Source organism: Protopterus annectens, chromosome 1.part1 (genome assembly GCF_019279795.1).
Source record: "Protopterus annectens isolate FY-2018-M chromosome 1.part1, PAN1.0, whole genome shotgun sequence".
Lineage (NCBI taxonomy): Eukaryota > Metazoa > Chordata > Ceratodontiformes > Protopteridae > Protopterus > Protopterus annectens.
In genome coordinates this window covers 1228195294-1228215780 of record NC_056726.1, presented here as the reverse complement: position 1 = coordinate 1228215780, position 20487 = coordinate 1228195294, and the positions used below count along the sequence as shown (strand labels likewise).

At 40.7% G+C, this 20487-nt stretch overlaps 1 protein-coding gene across 1 annotated transcript in view; it reads left to right on the top strand.

Moving 5' to 3' along the window:
* The window catches only part of LOC122809479 (lectin-like), a 297360-nt gene extending 277494 nt beyond the window's left edge, over nucleotides 1–19866 (top strand). Inside the window, exon 5 of the mRNA XM_044081025.1 lies at nucleotides 18665–19866. Within this exon, the coding sequence (XP_043936960.1) occupies nucleotides 18665–18729 (65 nt within the window). The 3' untranslated portion in view covers nucleotides 18730–19866. The remainder of the gene's footprint in view (nucleotides 1–18664) is intronic.
* Nucleotides 19867–20487: the final 621 nt, after the last annotated feature.

The following is a 20487-nucleotide window of genomic DNA, read 5'->3' as shown; positions in this document are numbered from 1 at the left end:
GCCTATCATGAAGGGATTCACATCTAGATCAGGGGAGGTCATTGTGCCTCTTTACTCATCCCTCATCAGGCCCATAATTGAGTACAATGCCCCTTTTGGGATGTACCTTACCAGACACCTGCAGCAACTGGAAAAACCCCAAAAGTACCTCACCAAGAGGATCAAAGGGCTCAAACAGATGCCATATGCTGCCCGGTTAAAGAAACTCCAGCTCTACTCAGTGGCATACCGCCTGCTCAGAGGCAATCTGTGCCTGACATATAAAGCCATGTCCAACCCGGAATTAATGGACATGCTGCACCTCAGTAAATCCAAATCCCATCGAGCTACATGCTCCAGAGACTTGAACCTCAGCACTGAAATAAATAGGACATGCTGGAGGGACAGATTCATAACCCAGAGGCTCCCTTCACTCTGGAATAAAATCCCAGTCCAGGTTAGGCAGAGTCCCTCATTAACTCTCTTCAAGAGGAATCTTGATGAGTGGATGGGAGATCGTAGGTTTACCCTGGGTATCACTTCTGTGTCACTGTTAGACAGAGGCACAGTACACTAAAATGGGTGGCGAAAGCCAAACACACTCTGGCTAGGCTTATAAATGCCCTAGGGCAGATAGCCTAGTATGAACCTTTGAACCTATGAACCTATAATGAGGGGACAAAGGCCCAGAAATAGAGACACTTTTTAAATATTGCTCTTACAAACGTAGTAGAAAGAACAACAGGTTGTGCATTAGCCTGAATTTTCTGCACTGTATTAAGTCTGAAACTCACACGACTGTCATTATTTTATGACTGCAACTCTCGATTTTCCAGAAAACCACAATTTTATGAGAAACAGACCAAACATATGAGGCAAATATATGTACAGTTGAGAAGTATAGGTTTGTGTACCTTTCCTCTCAGCTCAAGGTATCCAGATAAGCCTAAAATTAAGAGCAGACAAAGGCTCAAAATAGGAGCATATTTTAAATGATTTGTGTTCAGAAGTCAGTGGATGGATGGATGTGTGTGTGTGTGTGTGTGTGTGTTTGTGTGTGTGTGTGTGTGTGAGAGGGAGAGAAGGAGACAGAGGGTGATCAACCTCTGGCAGCAACAGTGAAGAGGTTTGCATATCTCTGGAAATTTCAGCTGAAGAAATCTGGATGAAGGCTAAAATAAAGGGGGAACAAAGGCTCAAAAATAGGAACAGATTTTAATTATTGGTCTTGTGTTAGCATTAATTTTCTAAAGGAAATAAAGTCTGAAACTCAAATGTATGTCATTATTTAGTGACTTCATTCCCCGATGACTGGCAACAATCCACACATTTTAGGAGTAAGGGACCAAAACATTTATAGAGTGTTACTAGCCTAATGACCAGGTGCCTTTCTAAGTCTAGCCAAGTTGTCTAGAAAGAATAATGATATTCTGCATCCAAATAGGACATTGAGGCCCACGCATTTATAAGCTACCTGTGTCCATAAGGGACATGGGTGCGAGGCCTGGTGTAAATTTTCATTTATCCATTGACTGGTCTAGGTTGCACTTAACCTGGGTAATAGATGAACTCAGCTTCACATGGATGGGAAGCCTGTTCCATAGAAGGGGCAGTCTCTGGGACACATATCTGTCTCCAGCATGTTCTGTTTAAGTCAGAAAAATCCTGAATGCAGCCCAGGTGACCCGAGTTTAAGCAGCTTATGTGCTTGATGAGGTTGGAAAGAAGGATGAGCGCACCTATCATGGGGAAGAGGGACATTGCTAAGTGTCTCTCCAGTGGAAGATATAGAGCTCATTGTAAAGATTCAAAGTTGGGGTTGGCAGGAGGACAACAGTAGGCAAGGCAACCTTATGGTCCTGGGGCAGGGCACACATTCAGTCTACTTACCATTTCTGCCCAACCTAACACTGATGTTAGCATTTAAGAGAGGGGTTTAGGATGAACGGGAAGAAAATGGCCACAAAGGATCATAGCTCTACTCCCAGACCCTACCTCACTTCTCACCAGAGTGAAAAATCCAGGACCCCCCCCCATAAACTTAGACCCTGGATATGAAGGAATAAATGAATCAACATATCAATAGGAAGCTGGCTTGACAGTTGGTAAGTGCCAACTGAAAAGCTGTGTGGGGGGGGGGGGTGGCAGTGTGAGAGCCGTGAGTACAAATTTGAAAATCATAGCTACACCACTGCTTGAGAGTATTGACATCTGTGCAGTTACTGAGACTTGGTTTATAGCCATGTAATGCATCCTGACAGTGCAAGGCTATAATGTCTTCCACGCATTTAAATCAGCTGTTACACGTGAAGGGACAAGAGGTGGAGGTGTATCAATTTACATAAAATGCAAGCACACCTCAAGATTAATCAAACAATATGAAAGCTTGAGCTATTCCATGTCCAATTGACCTCAGTACATTCTATACCATATCCTTGCTAGCTATAGGCCCCCAATTATGACTCAGTGGTTCAGGATAACATTCAATGTGTTTGAATGTACTGCGGTAACTCACCATTCAACCCAACACCATATTGATGGGTAATTTCAACTATCCCACCATAAAGAGGGATACAAACACAACCACTAACATGCAGGCTCAAAGATTCCTGGATTTTGTCAATGCAGACATGACACCCTGGAATAGCTAGTCTGCTACTATGGCAACAAATATCTTGGGTCTGGCATTCACAAATATAATAATAGAATATTGCCCCCCTCCCATATAATGGTCCTTACTGCTCAGATCAGATAAAAATCAGTCACCCTTGAAAAAGGGTTGGGAGGGTGGCCTAATGGTTAAGGTGTTTGCCTTACAAACACAAGGTACAGGGTTTGAATCTCACAGGGGATAACTGGCAAGGCTTAAAATGGCTCGCAAGAGCAGTTAGCCTAGTACTAACCTATGAACCTAAATATAAAGCCCAAACTCCCAGAAACTTTACAAACTTTTCCAAGGCTAACTACCTCATATTAAGCAATGGCATAGATAAATTCCAACCCTCCCTAAACTCAGAAAGCAGAGTGGCTTATGCAGAAGCATTTACAGCAACTTTGTATAAGCATATAAATAACTTTATAAAAACAGCAGTACCAAACAAATATAGGACAAACTCCTGATATGTGAGAAAAGGCAGTATTATAGCATCTGGTAAACAGCTTTGATCTACCACTTGCAGCATAACCAGTACCCTACTCCAAACACACATGGTTGTCAGCGATCTTGGCACCTTGGTTACCAACTCCATCTCCTTTGCCTACCACATAGCATCAAAAGTCAATAAATCCTTCAATCCAGCACAACTGTTTTCTAAATGCATCTTATCCAAGTCAAAGGAGGATACTATTCCCCTGTACTCAGTTATTATTAGACCAGTTACAGAGTTCAATGCTTCCTTCCACATTTATGTAAACAGATGCATCACACAGCTACAGAAATCCTAGTGGTTCCTAACAAAAAGATTAGTTGTCTAAAGACCTTTGGCTACCAGGACAGCCTGGCAGTCCTGTCCCTATACTGTGTCTATTATAGACTGCTGTGTAGAGCTATATCCTGTGTTCTGTGCCATTAAGGACCCAATGCTCTTTGATCCTTTGCATCTCCACAAGACAAAAAGCTCCACAAACACTGGAATTAATAATTAATGCTGAAGGGACATGTATATTACTGTTACCTCATTTGTGAAACAAATTTCCCTTACATGTAAAGCTGAGTGACACCCTTGTATCCTTCAAGATGAACTTGGTAATTGGATGGGCATATCCAAATGAATTCCTGGTCTGACCTGATTTGCCCTTCTAAAGGTTTGGAGGTACATCACTAGGGTGATATTGGCAAGGCATGAATCACCTCTCAATATACTTGCCTTGTACTTTATTAGTTCTCTGGTGGAATAAGTTATTTAATATGGATGATGTTCCTAAAGGTATGAAAACAGCAACAAAAGAAGGCTGAAATCTTGTGCCGGAAACTCATCTGGTCATCATCCCTACCTCCTCCATTACACCCCATGGAAGAAAGTCCAGTTTATGACCCAAATAAACTTGAATTAGCTTGTTTGCATTCATCCAAGTTATGATCCCATCCAAACAGCCCTCAGTGTCATCTGAGTAGAACGCATTCTTGGGAAAGAAGTGTCTGCCATCTATGTAACAAAGGCAATAAACTTTCCTTAAAATATGTCACTAATTGACACTATTCACATGGTGAATAAACACTGACCACTGATCAGTACAGAGCCCTATGGACCTCACAGCTGACAGTAAGAAGAGGCAAAGGTTACCCCCCAAGACTACTCTCAGTTCATCCTTCAAAGTAGGAGGTACACCACTTGAGGTCTTTAATTGAGACTTCAGAGTAGCTTTCCAAGTATATCAGGGGGATCCGATGGTCAACTATGTGAAACATAGCAGAAATGTCAGGAAGAACTAGTACTGAATAATACTTCTTCAGTTCCTTTGTCACTTGGAAATGATTAACCACTAGTGAGTGTAGTCATAATACTGTGGCAACTTAAAGAATGGACAGAAATGTATCCCAGAGTCCATGAGAATTCAGTAGGATCCCAGATATTTACATATCAGTTTGTCACTAACCTTACCAGTGAAGTGGAGGCAATCTTCAAAGGGGTAAGGTAATTTACAAAATGAAAGAGTTTAGGACATTTAGGCTAGACATTAATTAATAGTTCAGCTGTCCCTAAGTCAAGCCCAGAAGGGGTGTAAAAGCTTAGCAACATCTGTTTGAACTCTTTAAAATTAAAGGCATCAGAAACTCATCCCAAGCCCATTATAGTATATCTCTGTCATGACTGAATTTTAGTCTACTGTTAGCTCCAAGAAATGCCTCCCACATAGCGAAAGTCTACCTTGTCTGTGAGGAACCAAGTGGGTAATTAACAGTCATGCATAGTAAAGGTTTTTAAGTGACCAGACAAGCCAAAATGCAGATTCTGCTGATCACTTGGAAAAGGTTAGCTGGTCAGTTTTTCACAGAGGAGATCTCACTGAACAGATTCTTATGAGAAAGCTCTGACTGGTGCGTGGAACAATATAGGTCACTGTACACAGGCAGAGACAGTAGCTGACATGAAATAAAGGAAGACAAAGGATGGGATAGGGAGGTTTTATGAGAGAGGATGAGCAGAGTGTGACCCCATGAAGACAAATATCTGTATTTATTTCATTAGCATTCAAAAAAAAAGATTTAAGTAATTTATCCAAAAAAATCACTTTTGAAAAGACCATCAGTAACAGTCTGTTCACGGAAGAAATGCTTCTGTGAGAACTCTTAAAATACTAAAGGGAAAATGCTAAAATATTTGAAATACAATCCAGAATCTTAGACGACTTATAATGGGAATTAGTTATATCCTTAGTTACTCTTTTTATAGGTTCATAGGTAGGTAGGTACAACGCTATCGGCCCAAGGGCCTAAGTAAGCCTAGCCAACAAAGTTCCCTGGCTTACGCCAACCCAAGAAAGTTAATTTCCTGTTCCCTTGCCGAGCAGAGCCACAGAAGTGATCCCCAGGGTGTATTTCCTATTTCCCATCCACTTATCAAGATTTTTCTTGAAGAGTGTTAATGAGGAACTTTGCTTGACATAGATGGGTAGCTTGTTTCAGAGTATGGGAAGTCTCTGGGACAAGAATCTATCCCTCCAGCAAGTCCTGTTTATTGTGGTGACAAGGTTTAGGTCCCTAGAGCGTGTAGCATGGAGGGATTGGGATTTCTTTAGGTGTAGCATGTCCGTTAGGCAGAGATCACCTCAAAGTAGGTGATATGCTACAGAGTAATGCTGGAGTTTTTTGAGACGATCAGTGTAGGGCATCTGTTTGAGGCCAGTAATCCTCTTTGTGAGGTACTTCTGTGGCCTTTCCAGCTGCTGCAGATGTCTTGTGAGGTACATTCCAAAAGGGGCGTTGTACTCTATAATGGGTCTAATGAGTGTCGAGTAGAGGGGAACAATGACCTCTTTTTTCCTGGATGAGAACCCTTTTGTGATGAGGTGTGCCATGTAGAAGGATTTCCTGACTACTGTGGCAATATGTTTATCAAAGGAGAGATTACTGTCCACTTGGGTCCCAAGGTTTCTTATCACACATTCTGTGTTAAGAAGACTGCCACCTATGTGGTAGTTCATGGGTACAGAGTTTTTACCAAAGGGGATAACAATGCCCTTTTTGGCAATGAGTTTGAGGCCATGGCTCTGACATCAGGCATCTGTCTCAGTGAGACCCTTCTGTAGGATGTCCACATCATTTGGGGACTCGACTATAGCTCCTAGTTTGCAGTTATCTGAAAACTTTGTTAGCCAGAGGCCTTCTGTGTTAGCCTGTACTTCAGAGAAGTAGATACCAAACAGGAGAGGTCCCAGGACTAATCCCTGTGGTACTCCACTTGTCACTGGCTTGAAGTCAGATTTGGAGTCTGCAACATTTACAGTGTGAGTTGTGTCAGTGAGCCAGTTGGCAACCCATCTTGTGACATAGGGATTTATACCTAGTTTAGTGAGTTTAGCTATAATTCCAGAATGGGGGATGGTGTTGAAAGCCTTGATGAGGTCAAGATAGGCTGTGCGAACCACCTTACCCTAGTCTACGGCTTTGGTGACTGCCTCAAATAAGTCGACCAGCTTCAGGAGGCATGATCTGCCTTTCACAAATCCAAACTGGTGGGGTCCAGAGTTTGGAGGTTACCAATGTCTTTGTTTATGAATTCCATGATGATACGTTCAATGGCCTTGCAGACCAGTCTCGTCAGGCTAATAGGGTGATAGTTCCCAGGATCAGTGGTGGCTCCCCCTTTGTGGAATGGGATAACTGTTTCTGTGCGCCATTCAGTGGGAACAAACCCTGACGTGAGGCTATGATTGAACATGGTGCTTAGGTGGGGAGCCAGTTCGTTCTGAAGTTCATGTAAAATGCAGCCTGGGATGTTGTCCGGTCCCATGGATGCTGTGTTTTTGGCTTTAGAGAGTGCTGCTTTTACCTGTGAAGTTGTGATTACAGGGACTCTGCATTCTTCCTGTATAGATATGGGCCCTTTAGGGGGTGAGGGGGGGGGGGTAAAGTTAGCACTGAGCCTATCTGCCAGGATGTTGGCAATATCAGTTGGTTCTGTAATTTTTGTGCCATTGTGCTGTAACTCAGAGCAGATCTGAGTGTTGCCATTGAGATTGCTGACATAGCTATAGAATGCTTTGTGGTTGTCCTTAGAATCAGTGGCAATCTTGTTTTCATAGCTAGCTTTGAAGAATCTTTTATAAGGGATCTCAACTTTTCCTATATTTGTGATTTTTTCTTCTCAGGCCTTTGCATAGCTGTTAATAATACCTAGTTAGGGGCTGCAATCATTTCAAAAAGCTGTAAACACTAATCGTCAATCAGAGTCCTAAACTGCTCATTTAGGCACAAACCATAAGTCTGTGATCAAGAAGCTGGAGAAAGACTGTGGGTAGGAATGTGCTGGCATTTTATAAAGTATTATGTAATGGAGGCATTTTTTCAGGTATGCCAGTTATTCTCTCCTGTTTTGGATGATATAAAGCATAAAGTGATGCACAGTGTCTTATAGAAGGAGCTAAAGTCCCATGCCTTCAATAGAAGGAGGCCTTGCTTGTATAAGCTATAGGCCAGCCTCCCTTCAGAGAAGTGTATACATAATTGGACAGTTAATCTTTCTTCTTCCTGACCATCCCTCCAGTGAAACAGGTTCATAACTAATCCATGGCTACAAACATGATAGGCAGAAATCCAACTCCTGTGTTAGCAGGTAGTCCCTTACTGCTCTTCTTAATGAATATGGAGAAAGATGCACAACTCCAGGGATATGGGGATCAGATGTGTACCCGATTGTAAAGGTGGTAGAAATGCAAAAACAGAAAACTGCAGGCCTAGACAGCTCCCCTCAGTAATACAGATGATAACATTGTTAAGAATAACAAGCACTGCTGAGTACCTTGAAACAAGGAACACACAACCAAAGGCAACAATGGATTTCAATGAATCTAATAGATTTTTTTTACTAGATGACCAAATTTGTAGGCCATGGGGTGGTCATTGCTGTGTCTCATCTAGATTTTCCCAAAGTATCTGACGCAGATCAACACAAAAAATTAATAAATATGTTTGAATAGGGTAAGGGAAGAATGCTGCTTCACATAGATGGGAAGCCTGTTCCAGAGAAGGGGTATTCTCTGAGACACATACCTGTCCCTCCAGTATGTCCTATTTATGTTGCAAGCATGTTTTAAGTGCCTGGATTGGGTACTTCTAATTCTATTTGTTTTGCAGATATGCAAAAGGTCCATCAGAGTCGGAACCTGGAATGCTTTTTATGCCAAAAATAGATCACCCCTCAAAAGTGTATAAGAGATAAGAGTATAGGGATAGGGCTTTGAGGTGAGTTACATAGGATATGTTGCTAATGCAGTGTATTCTTTTGGTGACTAATCTCTGTGGATATTCCAGTTGTTGCATTTGCTTGGTCAGGTACATATTGAAGGGGGTATTGTACTCAATAATGGGTATGATGATGACTGAACACAGTGGAACCATGACTTCCTTGGACCTAGATGCCATACCCCTGCTTACATGTTGAGCAACATAGAATGATTGCCTTACTACCTTAGACACATATTGGTCAAAAGCGAGGTTACTATCTAAATACGTCTTCAAACCCCTGACTACTGAGGAGCATGTTATCAATTAAGTAGTTTCCTGGAGTAGCCAATTTTCCAAAGCATGTCATTATATATTCTTGGCACTGAGTTTTTAACTGTGTCTATGGCACAATTTATTTGCCTGAATTATTTGTGTCTTGGGGATTCTATGACTGCTTCTAGTCTACAATCATCTGCAGACTTGGTCAGCCAGAGGCCCTTAATGCTGGCCTTACCTTCCAAGAAGTAGATGACAAAAATGAGAGGACTCAACAGTGAGCCCTGCATGTCTTTGCTACTGACCAGCCTCTTTGTTAAAGTGGATTTTCCTATCCTAACTTCCTGGGCTCTATCTGAAAGCCAGCTGACAATTCAGCATGTAAAATTGTGGTTTATGCCTAATTCCAAGAGTTTGTTTACAATGCATGATTGGGGTATTGTATCAAATGCTTTGGCCCGGTCAAGGTAGGTACTATATACTATTTGCCCTCATCCATTGCCTTGGTAACCTTCTTGAAAAAGTCTACCAGATCCAGAAGGCATGATTTTCCCTTGACAAAAACTGAACTGGCTTGGACCCAGTGTCTGGAGGTTTCAAATTTCATTATTAATTATTTCTATGATAATTCTTTCCATGGCTTTGCATATGAGTCTAGTCAGACTAATGGGTCCATAGTTTTCTGGGTCCATAAAAGGCCCACCCTTATGTAGAGGGATGACTGTTGCAGTTCTCCATTCATATGGCACAAAGCCTGACTGCAGGCTATGGTTAAATAGTGACTCCAGTGGTCCTGATAAGTCATGTTTCATGTTTTTAGGTGGAATCCTGGGATATTATCAGGGCACAGTGATGCAATATTTGTGGTCATGGAGCGTGTGTTTAACACCTGTTTCCAAGTGATGGTTGGGGGGGTTATGTTTGATGGCATTTCTTGAGAGATTACTAAGGGGAAGGGGCTAAAATTGGAGCCGAATTAGTAGGCCAATAGATATGTTATACTTCCAGCTCCATGTAGATAGCTTCATTTACAATTAGCTCTGCATATTGTATAATATAACAGACTTTATGCTGCGAGGCATACACTAAATGGAGGACAAACTGAAGATAGGAATTATGGGCTGGCTGGTTACCACAATATCCTTTGTCCTCTTCGTAAGTAGCCATACAGAATAACTGGAAAGGTAAGTGTACAACATGATAGATGGAGAAGGCAGAAGGGAAAGGAGAAACAGGGATTTGGCAATTACAAGATAAATAGTTAAATGTTAAATGTATAGCAACTGAGAATCCATGCAATAATATTTAAAGTAGATGACCTATATGTCAAACATAAATAGATGTATAGCAATGGTGAGGGTTACTAATGACATGAAATGTAAAATGGCATCTTGGTGTATTCACATAATATGACTTAAAAGTAAATAATATGTAACAAAGTGCCAGCTTCCATGTCTGAAAAGGTGAACCAAAACTACAAAAACTATAACCAAGTTAGATTAAAAAACTGATTTATCCTTTAAAGAATTCCTCAAGTCAAAAAAAGACATGCAAAAAGAGTCTGTATGTTATTACTTTATTTATTTTTATTTTATTTGCTTTTGTTTACCAGAAAAGCCCAACTGGTTATGATAACCCTTTACAGCGGAGGCCTGGGGAAAAAGGTTCCAGAAAATTATTACATTAAAGGAAGCATTCATTTCATACATGTACCATTTAACAGTATTTTTTCACACACAATGAGGAAATCTATACATGCAGCATTCAACAGCGATTTATATATAGCACGAGTAATAAGATTTTGATGAAGGTAGTCTTTAAATAATTTAAATACCATTATACTTCATTTCCTGCTCTAAATTTGCAGTTGTCACTTCTCTGTTTTAAGAAAGCAGTAGTTCTCCCTGTAGCTATTTCAGTTAGTGTCTAATGCATATGTGTAGAATGATTCACTCCTGCTAATGCAGGTAGTGGACACATTTCCAGCAGCTCTGCACATCGTGGCCTTGTGAAGGGCAGTCCTGCGGCATAGCATTAACTGGTTAAGAAGATTCCTAAAGAGATTCTTCATCTTCATCTCCTGCTTAAAAAACCCTCTCATCCTTGGGGCTTGAATTCATAATTAACATACTTGTCCATTAATTGCTCCTACTGGCTTATCTGGCAGCTCTGAAATTCTTATCATGAAAGACACTGTTCTTGCTAACCATCACAACTGTTCTCAACATTTCCGAGTTTCAGGTCCCTGTTTGTAGGGAATAAATTTAATATTTCACACAAATCAAGTATTCCTTTCCAATTTCTTTCCAATTACATAACAAAAATGGAATCAGCTCAGAAACACTGGAAAAGAAGTGATGCATGGTATGGGGAAAGGCAAGTAGGACTTTACATATACTGAAATAAATAGTGAAGGCAAAGAGGCAACATAAATTAAACTCTGAAGTACCATAATGGTGGAGTTAAGGTAAATCATAGCATTATTTCCTAGGTTCTTTTTGCGTTCATGCCTGCCAACCATCAGTTCCCCTATGGGTCATGAGCCCATTCCTTCCCCTGCTAGTATGGAATCCACTGTTTGCCAAAAGCACCAGAATTGTACTTAAACCAGTCCATTGTTCTCCATTTTTGTGGAAGCATAGACCATGGGCAGGAAGTGACCTTCCTACATTGGACATGTACTGCCAGCTCAGGATTTGTTTGAATAGAGTGAAGGAGTGCAGGAAAAGAACAGCTATTCATTTCCTTTGCTTCGAGAAGAAAGTGTCTCGTACTTGCTAAGCAATAGGTTCATAGGCTGGTACTAGGCTATCTGCCCGAAGGCATTTATAAGCCTAGCCAGAATGTGTTGGCTTTTGCCGCCCCCTTAGATTAGTTCCCTGTGCCTCTGTCCAGCAGAGGCACTGAAGTGATCCTCGAGGTAAACTTTCTGTTTTCCATCCACTCATCAAGGTTTTTTTTGAAGAGTGTTAGCAAGGAGCTCTGCCTAATGTAGATTGGGATTTTCTTCCAAAGCATGGGAAGTCTCTGGAACAGGAATCTATCCCTCCAGCACGTCCTATTTATTGCTGTGGTGAGGTTTAGATCCCTAGAGCGTGTGGCTTGAGGGGATAAGGTTGTCTTTAGGTGGAGCATGTCCATCAATTCTGGGTTGGACATGGCCTTGTATGTCAGGCAGAGATCACCTCTGAGTAGGCGGTATGCAACCGAGTACAACTGGAGTTTCTTCAGTCGAGCTGCATAGGGCATCTGTTTGAGGCCAGTGATCCTCTTGGTGAGGTACTTCTGTGGTCTTTCCAGCTGTTGCAAAGTACCTTGTTGTAAGGTACATCCCAAGTGGGGCACTGTACTCTATGATGGGTCTGATGAGTGATGAGTAGAGGGGCACAATGACCTCTTTTGATCTGGATGCGAACCCTTTTGTGATTAGGTGGGCCACATAGAAGGATTTTCTAACCACTTTGGCAATGTGATTATCAAAGGTGAGATTACTATCTACTTGGGTCCCCAGATCCCTTATTACGTCTTCCGTATTTAGGGGACTACCACCTATGTGGTAGTTTGTGGGTACTTTGTTTTATCCAATGGGGATGACTATGCACTTTTTGGCATTTAGCTTGAGGCCATGATTTTGACACCAGATATCCATTTCAGTAAGACCCTTTTGAAGGATGTCTGTGTCAGCCAGAGAGTCAATTATAGCCCTTAGTTTGCAGTCGTTTGCAAACTTGGTCAGCCATAGTCCTCCTGTGCTTGCCTGTACCTCTGAGAAGTATATGCCGAACAGGAGGGGTCCTATGACTGAGCCCTGGGGAACGCCACTTGTAACTGGTTTAGAGTCGGACCTAGCTCCCGCAACTCTCACCATGTGGGTTCTGTCTGTGAGTCAGTTGGCAACCCATCTTGTGACGTAGGGGTTTATGTTCAGGCTAGTGAGCTTGTCTATAATACCAAAATGGGGAATGGTGTTGAAGGCCTTAGCGAGGTCTTGGTAGGCTGTGTGTACCACCTTTCCCTCGTCTATAGCCTTGGTAACTGTCTCAAAGAAGTCCACCAAGTTTAGGAGGCATGATCTGCCCTTAACAAAGCCAAACTGGGTAGGGTCCAGAGTTTGGAGGTTCCCAATGTCTCTGTTAATGAGTTCCATGATGATGCGCTCCATAGCCTTGCAGACCAAGCTAGTCAGACTTATAGGGTGATAGTTCCCGGGATCTGTTGTGGCTCCACCTTTGTGGAGCAGAATAACCATTGCTGTGCGCCACTCTATGGGTATGTAGCCTGTGGAGAGGTTGAGTTTGAACAGTGTGTTTAAGTGAGGGGTTAGTTCGTCTTTGAGCTCGTGTAGGACGCAGCCTGGGACAGCATCCGATCCCATTGATGCTGTGTTTTTGGCTTTGGAGAGGGCTATTTTAACCTGAGTGTCTGTGATTTCAGGGACTCTACATTCTTCTGGTATGGTTATGGGCCCTTTTGGGGGTGAGAGGGGGGTGAAGTTTGCACTGAACCCGTCTGCCAAGATGTTGGCGATATTGGTTGGTTCAGTGTATTTTGTTCCATTCTGCACTAACTCTGAGCAGATCCCAGCATTGCCACCAAGATTCTTGACATAGCTAAAGAATGCCTTGTGGTTATCTTTGGAGTCCTTGGCAATTTTTCTTTCAAAGCTCGCCTTGGATGATTTTATGAGGGATCATAGTTTCTTGCTGATACTGATCAGGGATGTCTTCCCTTCTTGGGATTTTACTCTTTTTCTGTACTAGTTTCCTTCTTCTATTGTATAGCTTGTTCATGGCAGGAGTCCACCAGACTGGTTTCCTTTTCTTGGAGGAGTGAGTCTTGGTTTTGCTTGGGATGGCATGATCCATGCATTCTTGTAGCTGCCCATAGAATGCATTAGTAAAGGATTTTGCAGCTTGGACAGTGTTATCCATCAGCATGGGGGCTTTGAAACCTTCAACCTCGGTCTTAAGTAACATGAAGTTTGCTTTTGAAAAGTTTTTCACAGTGGTTTTCTTGTCCGGGAGTGGGGGCAGAATATGGATGTCCAAAGTGATTTGTTTATGGTCAGATCTAACCAGCGAGGGGTTGACCTCTGGTGTGGAATACAGCCATGTTGGTGAGGACCAGGTCCAATATGGTGTCACCTCTGGTGGGAGTGTTGACCAGTTGAACCAGGGCATTTGAGTTTATAAATTCTAGGAAAAGTTGGGCAAGGGAGTTAGTACTTCAATAGTTCTCCCAGTTAATGTTTGGGTAATTGAAATCACCCAATATTAGGGTGTTTGGTGGCACCTTTATGTTTCCCAGTATTTCCAGAAATGCGGAATGGGGGTCCTGGGACATGGTGGATGATCTCTAGGAAGCTACAATTTGAATTGCAGTTTTGCCCATTGTTAGTTGCACGTGGATGATCTCTGTAGGGACGTGCTGTGTCACTAACCTGGAGGTGTGGGTATCCTTGATGAATATGGATACGCCCCCACATTTTGTATTTCGGTTTGGGTTCTGTGGTTGAAATGTATGGTATGAGTTGTAGCCTGGTAGTGCTGGGGTGCTCTCTGGAGCCTTAAACCAGGTTTCTGTTACTGCACATATATCGATTTTCTCCATACTGAGGAGTGCCTCGAATGTGTGCATTTTGAGGTTTAGACTTCTGGCATTGAGTAGCATTACCCTCAGTTTTTTGTTACTTGTGCTGTTTGTGGCAGTGAGTTTGTCTTTTGAGCCTTGTCTAAAAAAGGCACTATGGGGATGGCAAGAGCCTTGGCCAGTATTCGAAAGCATAAGGGTGACAGATGCAAGCCGTCTCTAGCGAAGCAGTGTGGCTTGTCGAGCATGTCATCCCAGGTGGACAGACACTGGATCCCCTTTGAATGACACCAGAAACTTAGCCAATTGTTGAAATCGAGATTTTTTTTCTTTATACCATGGTATCATTCTTGGTGAGGGCAGGATGCTACTCAGGGTCAGGGTCATACCGGCCTGGGCTACTTGATCAGAGAGCTCTTCCATGTCACTCTTCATGTAGTCCAGGGAGGTACGGCTCAGGTCATTCACAGCAACATGGACAATGATAGAGTCATATTTGTACTTGTTCTGGAGTGACCTGAGTACTTGTGTTATGAGGCGGATCTTGGCACCCGACCTTCTCCTTATTCAGCCTAGTGAGTGGGACGTCAGTGTGCCTGACTATTACTAGTGTGTTGGGCATGTTATTTTGCCTTAAAGGCTGTGATTGCATGGTACACTGGTTTTGTGAAATAGGTGTTTCATGGTTTGTGTTGGGGGTTGGAGGTTGCTTGGATGTTTCCTTTGGAGGTCTCGGTTGGTTTTGCAGATTTTTATTTAGAGCCTCCGAGTATGTTTTCATGTATTTATGTGTGTTTTTTACCGGTGCTGGTTTAATGGGTCTATGTAAGACTGGTGGTGTGATGCAAGTATTTCCCTTCTCTTCTTGACTGTCTGATCCAGTCTTGGGTTGAGAGAGCTGTACAAAGCTGTATAACTGCATCTCTCGCATGTATTAGTGTTTGGTGGTAGGAGGAGGGGGTTGTCTGTGTACATGAGGCAGTTGTAACATTGCCTCAAAATGCCCAGATTCACCAGTTGAACTGGATAGAACACCTGAAACTGCCCTTTGGACATGCCTGGATAGGTACAGTGAACTGTTTTTCTGGATGGCTGGTAAGGTTGAATAGAGAGCCTTGTACAGTGCAGGAGGGTCTAGTGCTAGGGTTTATAAGTGCTTGCTATAAGTTTTGAGCAAGTGCCAGGCTGAGAAATGATTGGCTTGAGTGCTTAAGTTGAAAGTTTGTCTAGTTCCAGGGGAAAAATTGAAAAGGAGACTTTGTGGAGCCGGGAATAATTTTATCCTAGCTGCCCAGCCCACAAAACCGGGTAAATATGGTATTTATACCAGGGAAATGAAAGAGATAGAAATTAGCCCAAAATGGTCAATAAACTACTAATTTCTGGGCTGAAACCACTCCTCCAGGGACAGATAGGCTGCTCAAAGCTCTCCTCTCTTAGAGGTGAACAGAGAAACTTCATTTTATCCAAGTAAGGTATGGGCAAACACAGAGATTTGTAACACAACCCTGAATTCAGCACTCACCTGAAAACTGGACTATACTAGCTTAGAAAGGTGGGAGGCAAGTATATATATATATATATATATATATATATATATATATATTTTTTTTTTTCAGAAAATAAAGGAGATACACTCAAAAAAACAGTTTAAAAGCACAGAAAAGGATGCTTATTGTTATATATCGCAGATCAGAGTTGTAGTCAATGCCCCCAGTAACAAAGTAGGAAGAAACACAAATACAGTAAAAGCAGATGAATAAAGTGCAATTTATGTATATATATATATATATATATATATATATATATATATATATATATATATATATATATATATATATATATATATATATATAAAACAATAGAAAACGAACACACTGATAAACAAGTTACCCAATTAACCAGAAAAAAAGCTCAAAACTGAGCCCTGTTCCAGCAGTCTTCAATCAGACAAGTTCTAACTGCACACCCCTGCTTACTAGGGTGAACGGGAACCTTCTCCCAAAAAAGATTTTCTGGATCAGTGCTCAAGTTATACAAACAAAGCTAGATTTAGCAGGCCTGAATCTGGTTCTCATTATAATTGGATTATTGGATATAATTGGATTATATGGATAATTGGATTATTAATTGCAATGAGTTTTGCCATCTAACAGTTAACCACGTATTAGAAAATGCTGCTGTCAAGGGCCATCCCAGTAAGGAAGTAGCTGCTTCTAGTGTTTGTTGGCCCCCATTTGGAGCATCAGCATTACAGGATTCAAACTTCTTAACTCTTGCAGTCTTTAAAGCTTCCTCTAAACATTGTATCCCAGAAAGTTTATTGTTAAATGTTTGTTCTTTCCATCTACAGTCCATTGCAGAAGGCTTTACAAGTCAGATAAAACAGATATATTTTATTAGTACCATATCAGTTGATCTGCAACACGTGTTCCAATAGTTTTTTTTTTGTTACCAGCTTACTTTCTCCAACATCCTGTCTGTCTTGTTGTGGAGAATATATTCTTCCTGTATGTGGAGAAAGTACACTTTTTACTATATTTCTCATGCTTCTTTCTCTTTCTCTTTCTTGCTGGCCGTATTTACTTAGTGACCGGGATCAAAGTGAGGTGTGCAAGGATGAGGTGTACTCTCCTAGATCAGTATGTGATGGCATGGCATACACCATCAGAAAATGTATGCAACCCGGAGCATGTGAACAAGAGAAAATTGAGAAGGTGGCAAGCTGTGGACTGAAGAAGCAGAACAGGAAATCTCAGCAGTTGTCACCTTCATAAGGCTTCCTCACAGTTAATCTGTGGAGTATATCTGCTATTAACTAGTCCATTCATCTGTTATATTAATAATAAATAAACCAACGCAAGATAATCAGATTAAAAAGTTACATCACTGGGGCTGTGAAGGACGTAGTTAAAATACATTAACTGTATAAGCAAACACGTTTTTATAACAGTTTTTTTTGTGAGTTTGGGTATAAAGATGCAAAACTTTCTTGCTGAATGCAAATAATGGTTTATGCACATAGTCAGAATAGTACTTCTTAAGCAATAACATACCACTCAACTGTACAGATTTTCGCAGAATGTCCGGATTTTGGCCTCATATTCTGGTCCATTTTTCATAAAATTGTGGTTTTCTGGCAAATTAGTGGTAATTTTTTAAAGATTGAACTTCAAAACTATTGACCGACATTTGAGTTTCAGACCATATCCTTCAGAAAATTCCTGCTGATGCAAAACCTGTCATTCTATCAACTTTCTAAGTTTGTTAGAGCAATATTTAAAACTGTCCCGATTTTTGGGCCTTTGTCCCACTTTTATTTATGACCTTGTCCAGATTTCTTGTGCTAAGAGGTTGAGAGGTATGAATATAATCACCTCTGATATTGCAGTACACTTTTGAAAAGGGAAATACTTGTAATTTGGCAAAGCACGTATTCTACTCCACTATGTTGTGAATTCAAATTTGGAAAATCACTTTTCAAAAACACAGTAAATGAAAATGCATGAGTCAAGCACATGTGACTCAGAAAAAAAGAGTCCACTTTCCTCTGTTTATATATGCATGATTTCCTTGCCACTGAGACTGACCCACAGAGACTAGAAGGGCATATAATAAGAAGGTACATTTACATAATCATATGTACCTACAAATATGTGAGATGAAATATCAGTTGTCATGGTCATGCCAGCTGGCATCTGCCATGTGGTAGCCAAGCAGTGGTACATGCTAACTGACTTTACACATAGATGACATATGTTGACTAATGCTTGGTTTTACATTCTGCCCCTTCCAGTGAAATTACATTTTCATTGCCTCTTTCTGACACAGGCTACCTTGACTTTTGCTTTTCCTTTGGCCAGCCAGTTAAAACATCTTTCTATTAAAAGTGTTATCGTTCCGAAACCTATCAATATAAATCTATCAACACTGAAAAGATAGTTGATTTTCTGAGATCCTCTCAAAGAATAACATTTTACTAAAGCAGAAGGTTAAATATCAGTGTGATATTACTGGAAATCAGTGCAATGCTTTTTACTTTAACTTATCAATTGTGGTCTTATTTCTAAAGTTATTTTCATGTTTTCTGTATACATTTGTTCTGCATTACTGTGATATTCTATGTTTTATGTCTAATATTTTTACACATGTATTCCTTTCACCATTTTGTTTAAGTCATGATTGTAAATTGTCTTTTGGGACATTTTGCCTGCCTTGTTAATGAGCAAAAATATAAGAAGCAGTTATGTTTTACATCTTTGAAAAGGAAGAGTATGAAAAGCTGAGTGTGACTTCTGATAGCAATCTATTATTTAAATATAAATAAGTTGTTGTTTTGGCAGCCCTAAGCTGAGTTTTTGTACAGCATTATTAATTTGACTAGCAGATAAGACATAAGAAGAAACAATAATAAATGTTAATATTTTATTACAGATCCAGGTCAATGGAATGATAATTTCTGTGGGCACAAGCGTGCCTTCATCTGTCAGCACTTTTGAAATGTACGCGCTTTCCTTGGCTTAAGGACGTTTTGCTTACCAGTTTCAGCAGAATGTTATGATTCGCTAGATGAACTGTAACTCAAGAATCTGATTCCTTGATTTTTATTTTTGCTTTCACAGCTCAGAAAACACTTCTTAGGATAACTGTCAGTTCTGTTGTGCATGACTTTCATGAAATAAGATATTCCAAAACAATAAAGCTGGCATTATACTCTGCTGAATTTGCAAAACAGTTGCATTTAATAAATTTAAATTTATACCACTGTGTTAGCTCTATGAATGTAAAAATCCCAACCGGGTTAAATGTATGGCTAGACCGAAGGTGTGTCATGCCTCAATGCAGACTACCAGTGTGAGCTTTTTAAAGGAGCAGTTGTGGTTGTAAATAAGTGAATGCTGCAGCATTTTGTTTTCAAAAGTATATTTGTATGGCTGTTTGTCTGTATATGCATCTGTAATCTCTATATGCATATCTAGGTAGTAAGACAGACAGATTGACATTGCACACACACACACACACACACACACACACACACACACACACACACACACACACACACACACACACACACACACACACATGCACGCACACGCATGCACATATACAAAGGCAGTGCCAGCACAACAGATCCAAGTAATTTCAGTCAGAGCTATAACCACATCTGCTGATATGGCACTGTCTTGCTGGAATTGTTGTTGTTGTTCGGTCACTTAGTTGAATCTGACTCTTCATGACCTTCTGACATTCCATTTATTATTTTCTAACCTACAAGAACTCTGCAGCCACTGCAGTGCTTTACAATGATTTGTAAATCAGCTTTTGTTTAATGAAGGCAGCTAACATTGTTTCTGTATGTCATAATAACAGCCCTGGATAATATACTACGCCTTCTGTTTATTATTCCTTTATTGCATCCCTTTGTAAACATGGTGTTAAACCACATGTACTAGTTTGGTAGCCATGCCTGAAACGAAGATTCCAATGTTACAGGGATATGTTGCAGTCTAGCATTTAATGTAAGAATTTTCCTAATGCCAGCTCTGAATTATACTGTTCAGTATAGTACTGTATGTACTTACGTAACAGATGATGTCCTGCTTCGTTCTGTAAAATAAATTTGCATTTGAGCATCAGTTGTGTGTAGTGTATTACATGCCTTATGTTAGCGTTGTTAATTAAGTGATAAAATAAATCAATATCTAAAAGTATTGCCCGTAATCCTTTTCTGTATTTCAGGCAGTTCATTAAGTGGAAAGACTGAAGCAACTTTATCATGTTTTAATGGTAATCATTAAAACCTGCACAAATATAGTTAATTTGATCTAGACCTAAATAATATTATAGCTCTATAAAAAAATCACAACTCCTAGAAAACAAAGGCATCAGATGTGTAATTGCTGCAAGTCATCTGGCTTATGTGTAGACATCATCTGTGTTAAATATCATGGGAATTATATAACACAGGAAAATTAGAAGTTAGGATGTTGTTAACAGGAGTTATGATGTTGTTAACAGTTAACTACTCTTTTAGATTTCCTAGACTGCATTTATAAGCATTACATTTTTATACACTGTCTATCCGCGGTGGTGGTGCTGCGGTAGCATTGTTGCCTCACAGTAAGACGCTGTCCGGTTCGATTCTCAGTTAGAGCGTCTTCTGCGTGCAGACATACGTGAATGGGTGTACCTTTGTTGAAGGTTGTGCGTCAGGGCTGGTAACTCGGCACTTAAAAATGAACTACCAATCATTAGCG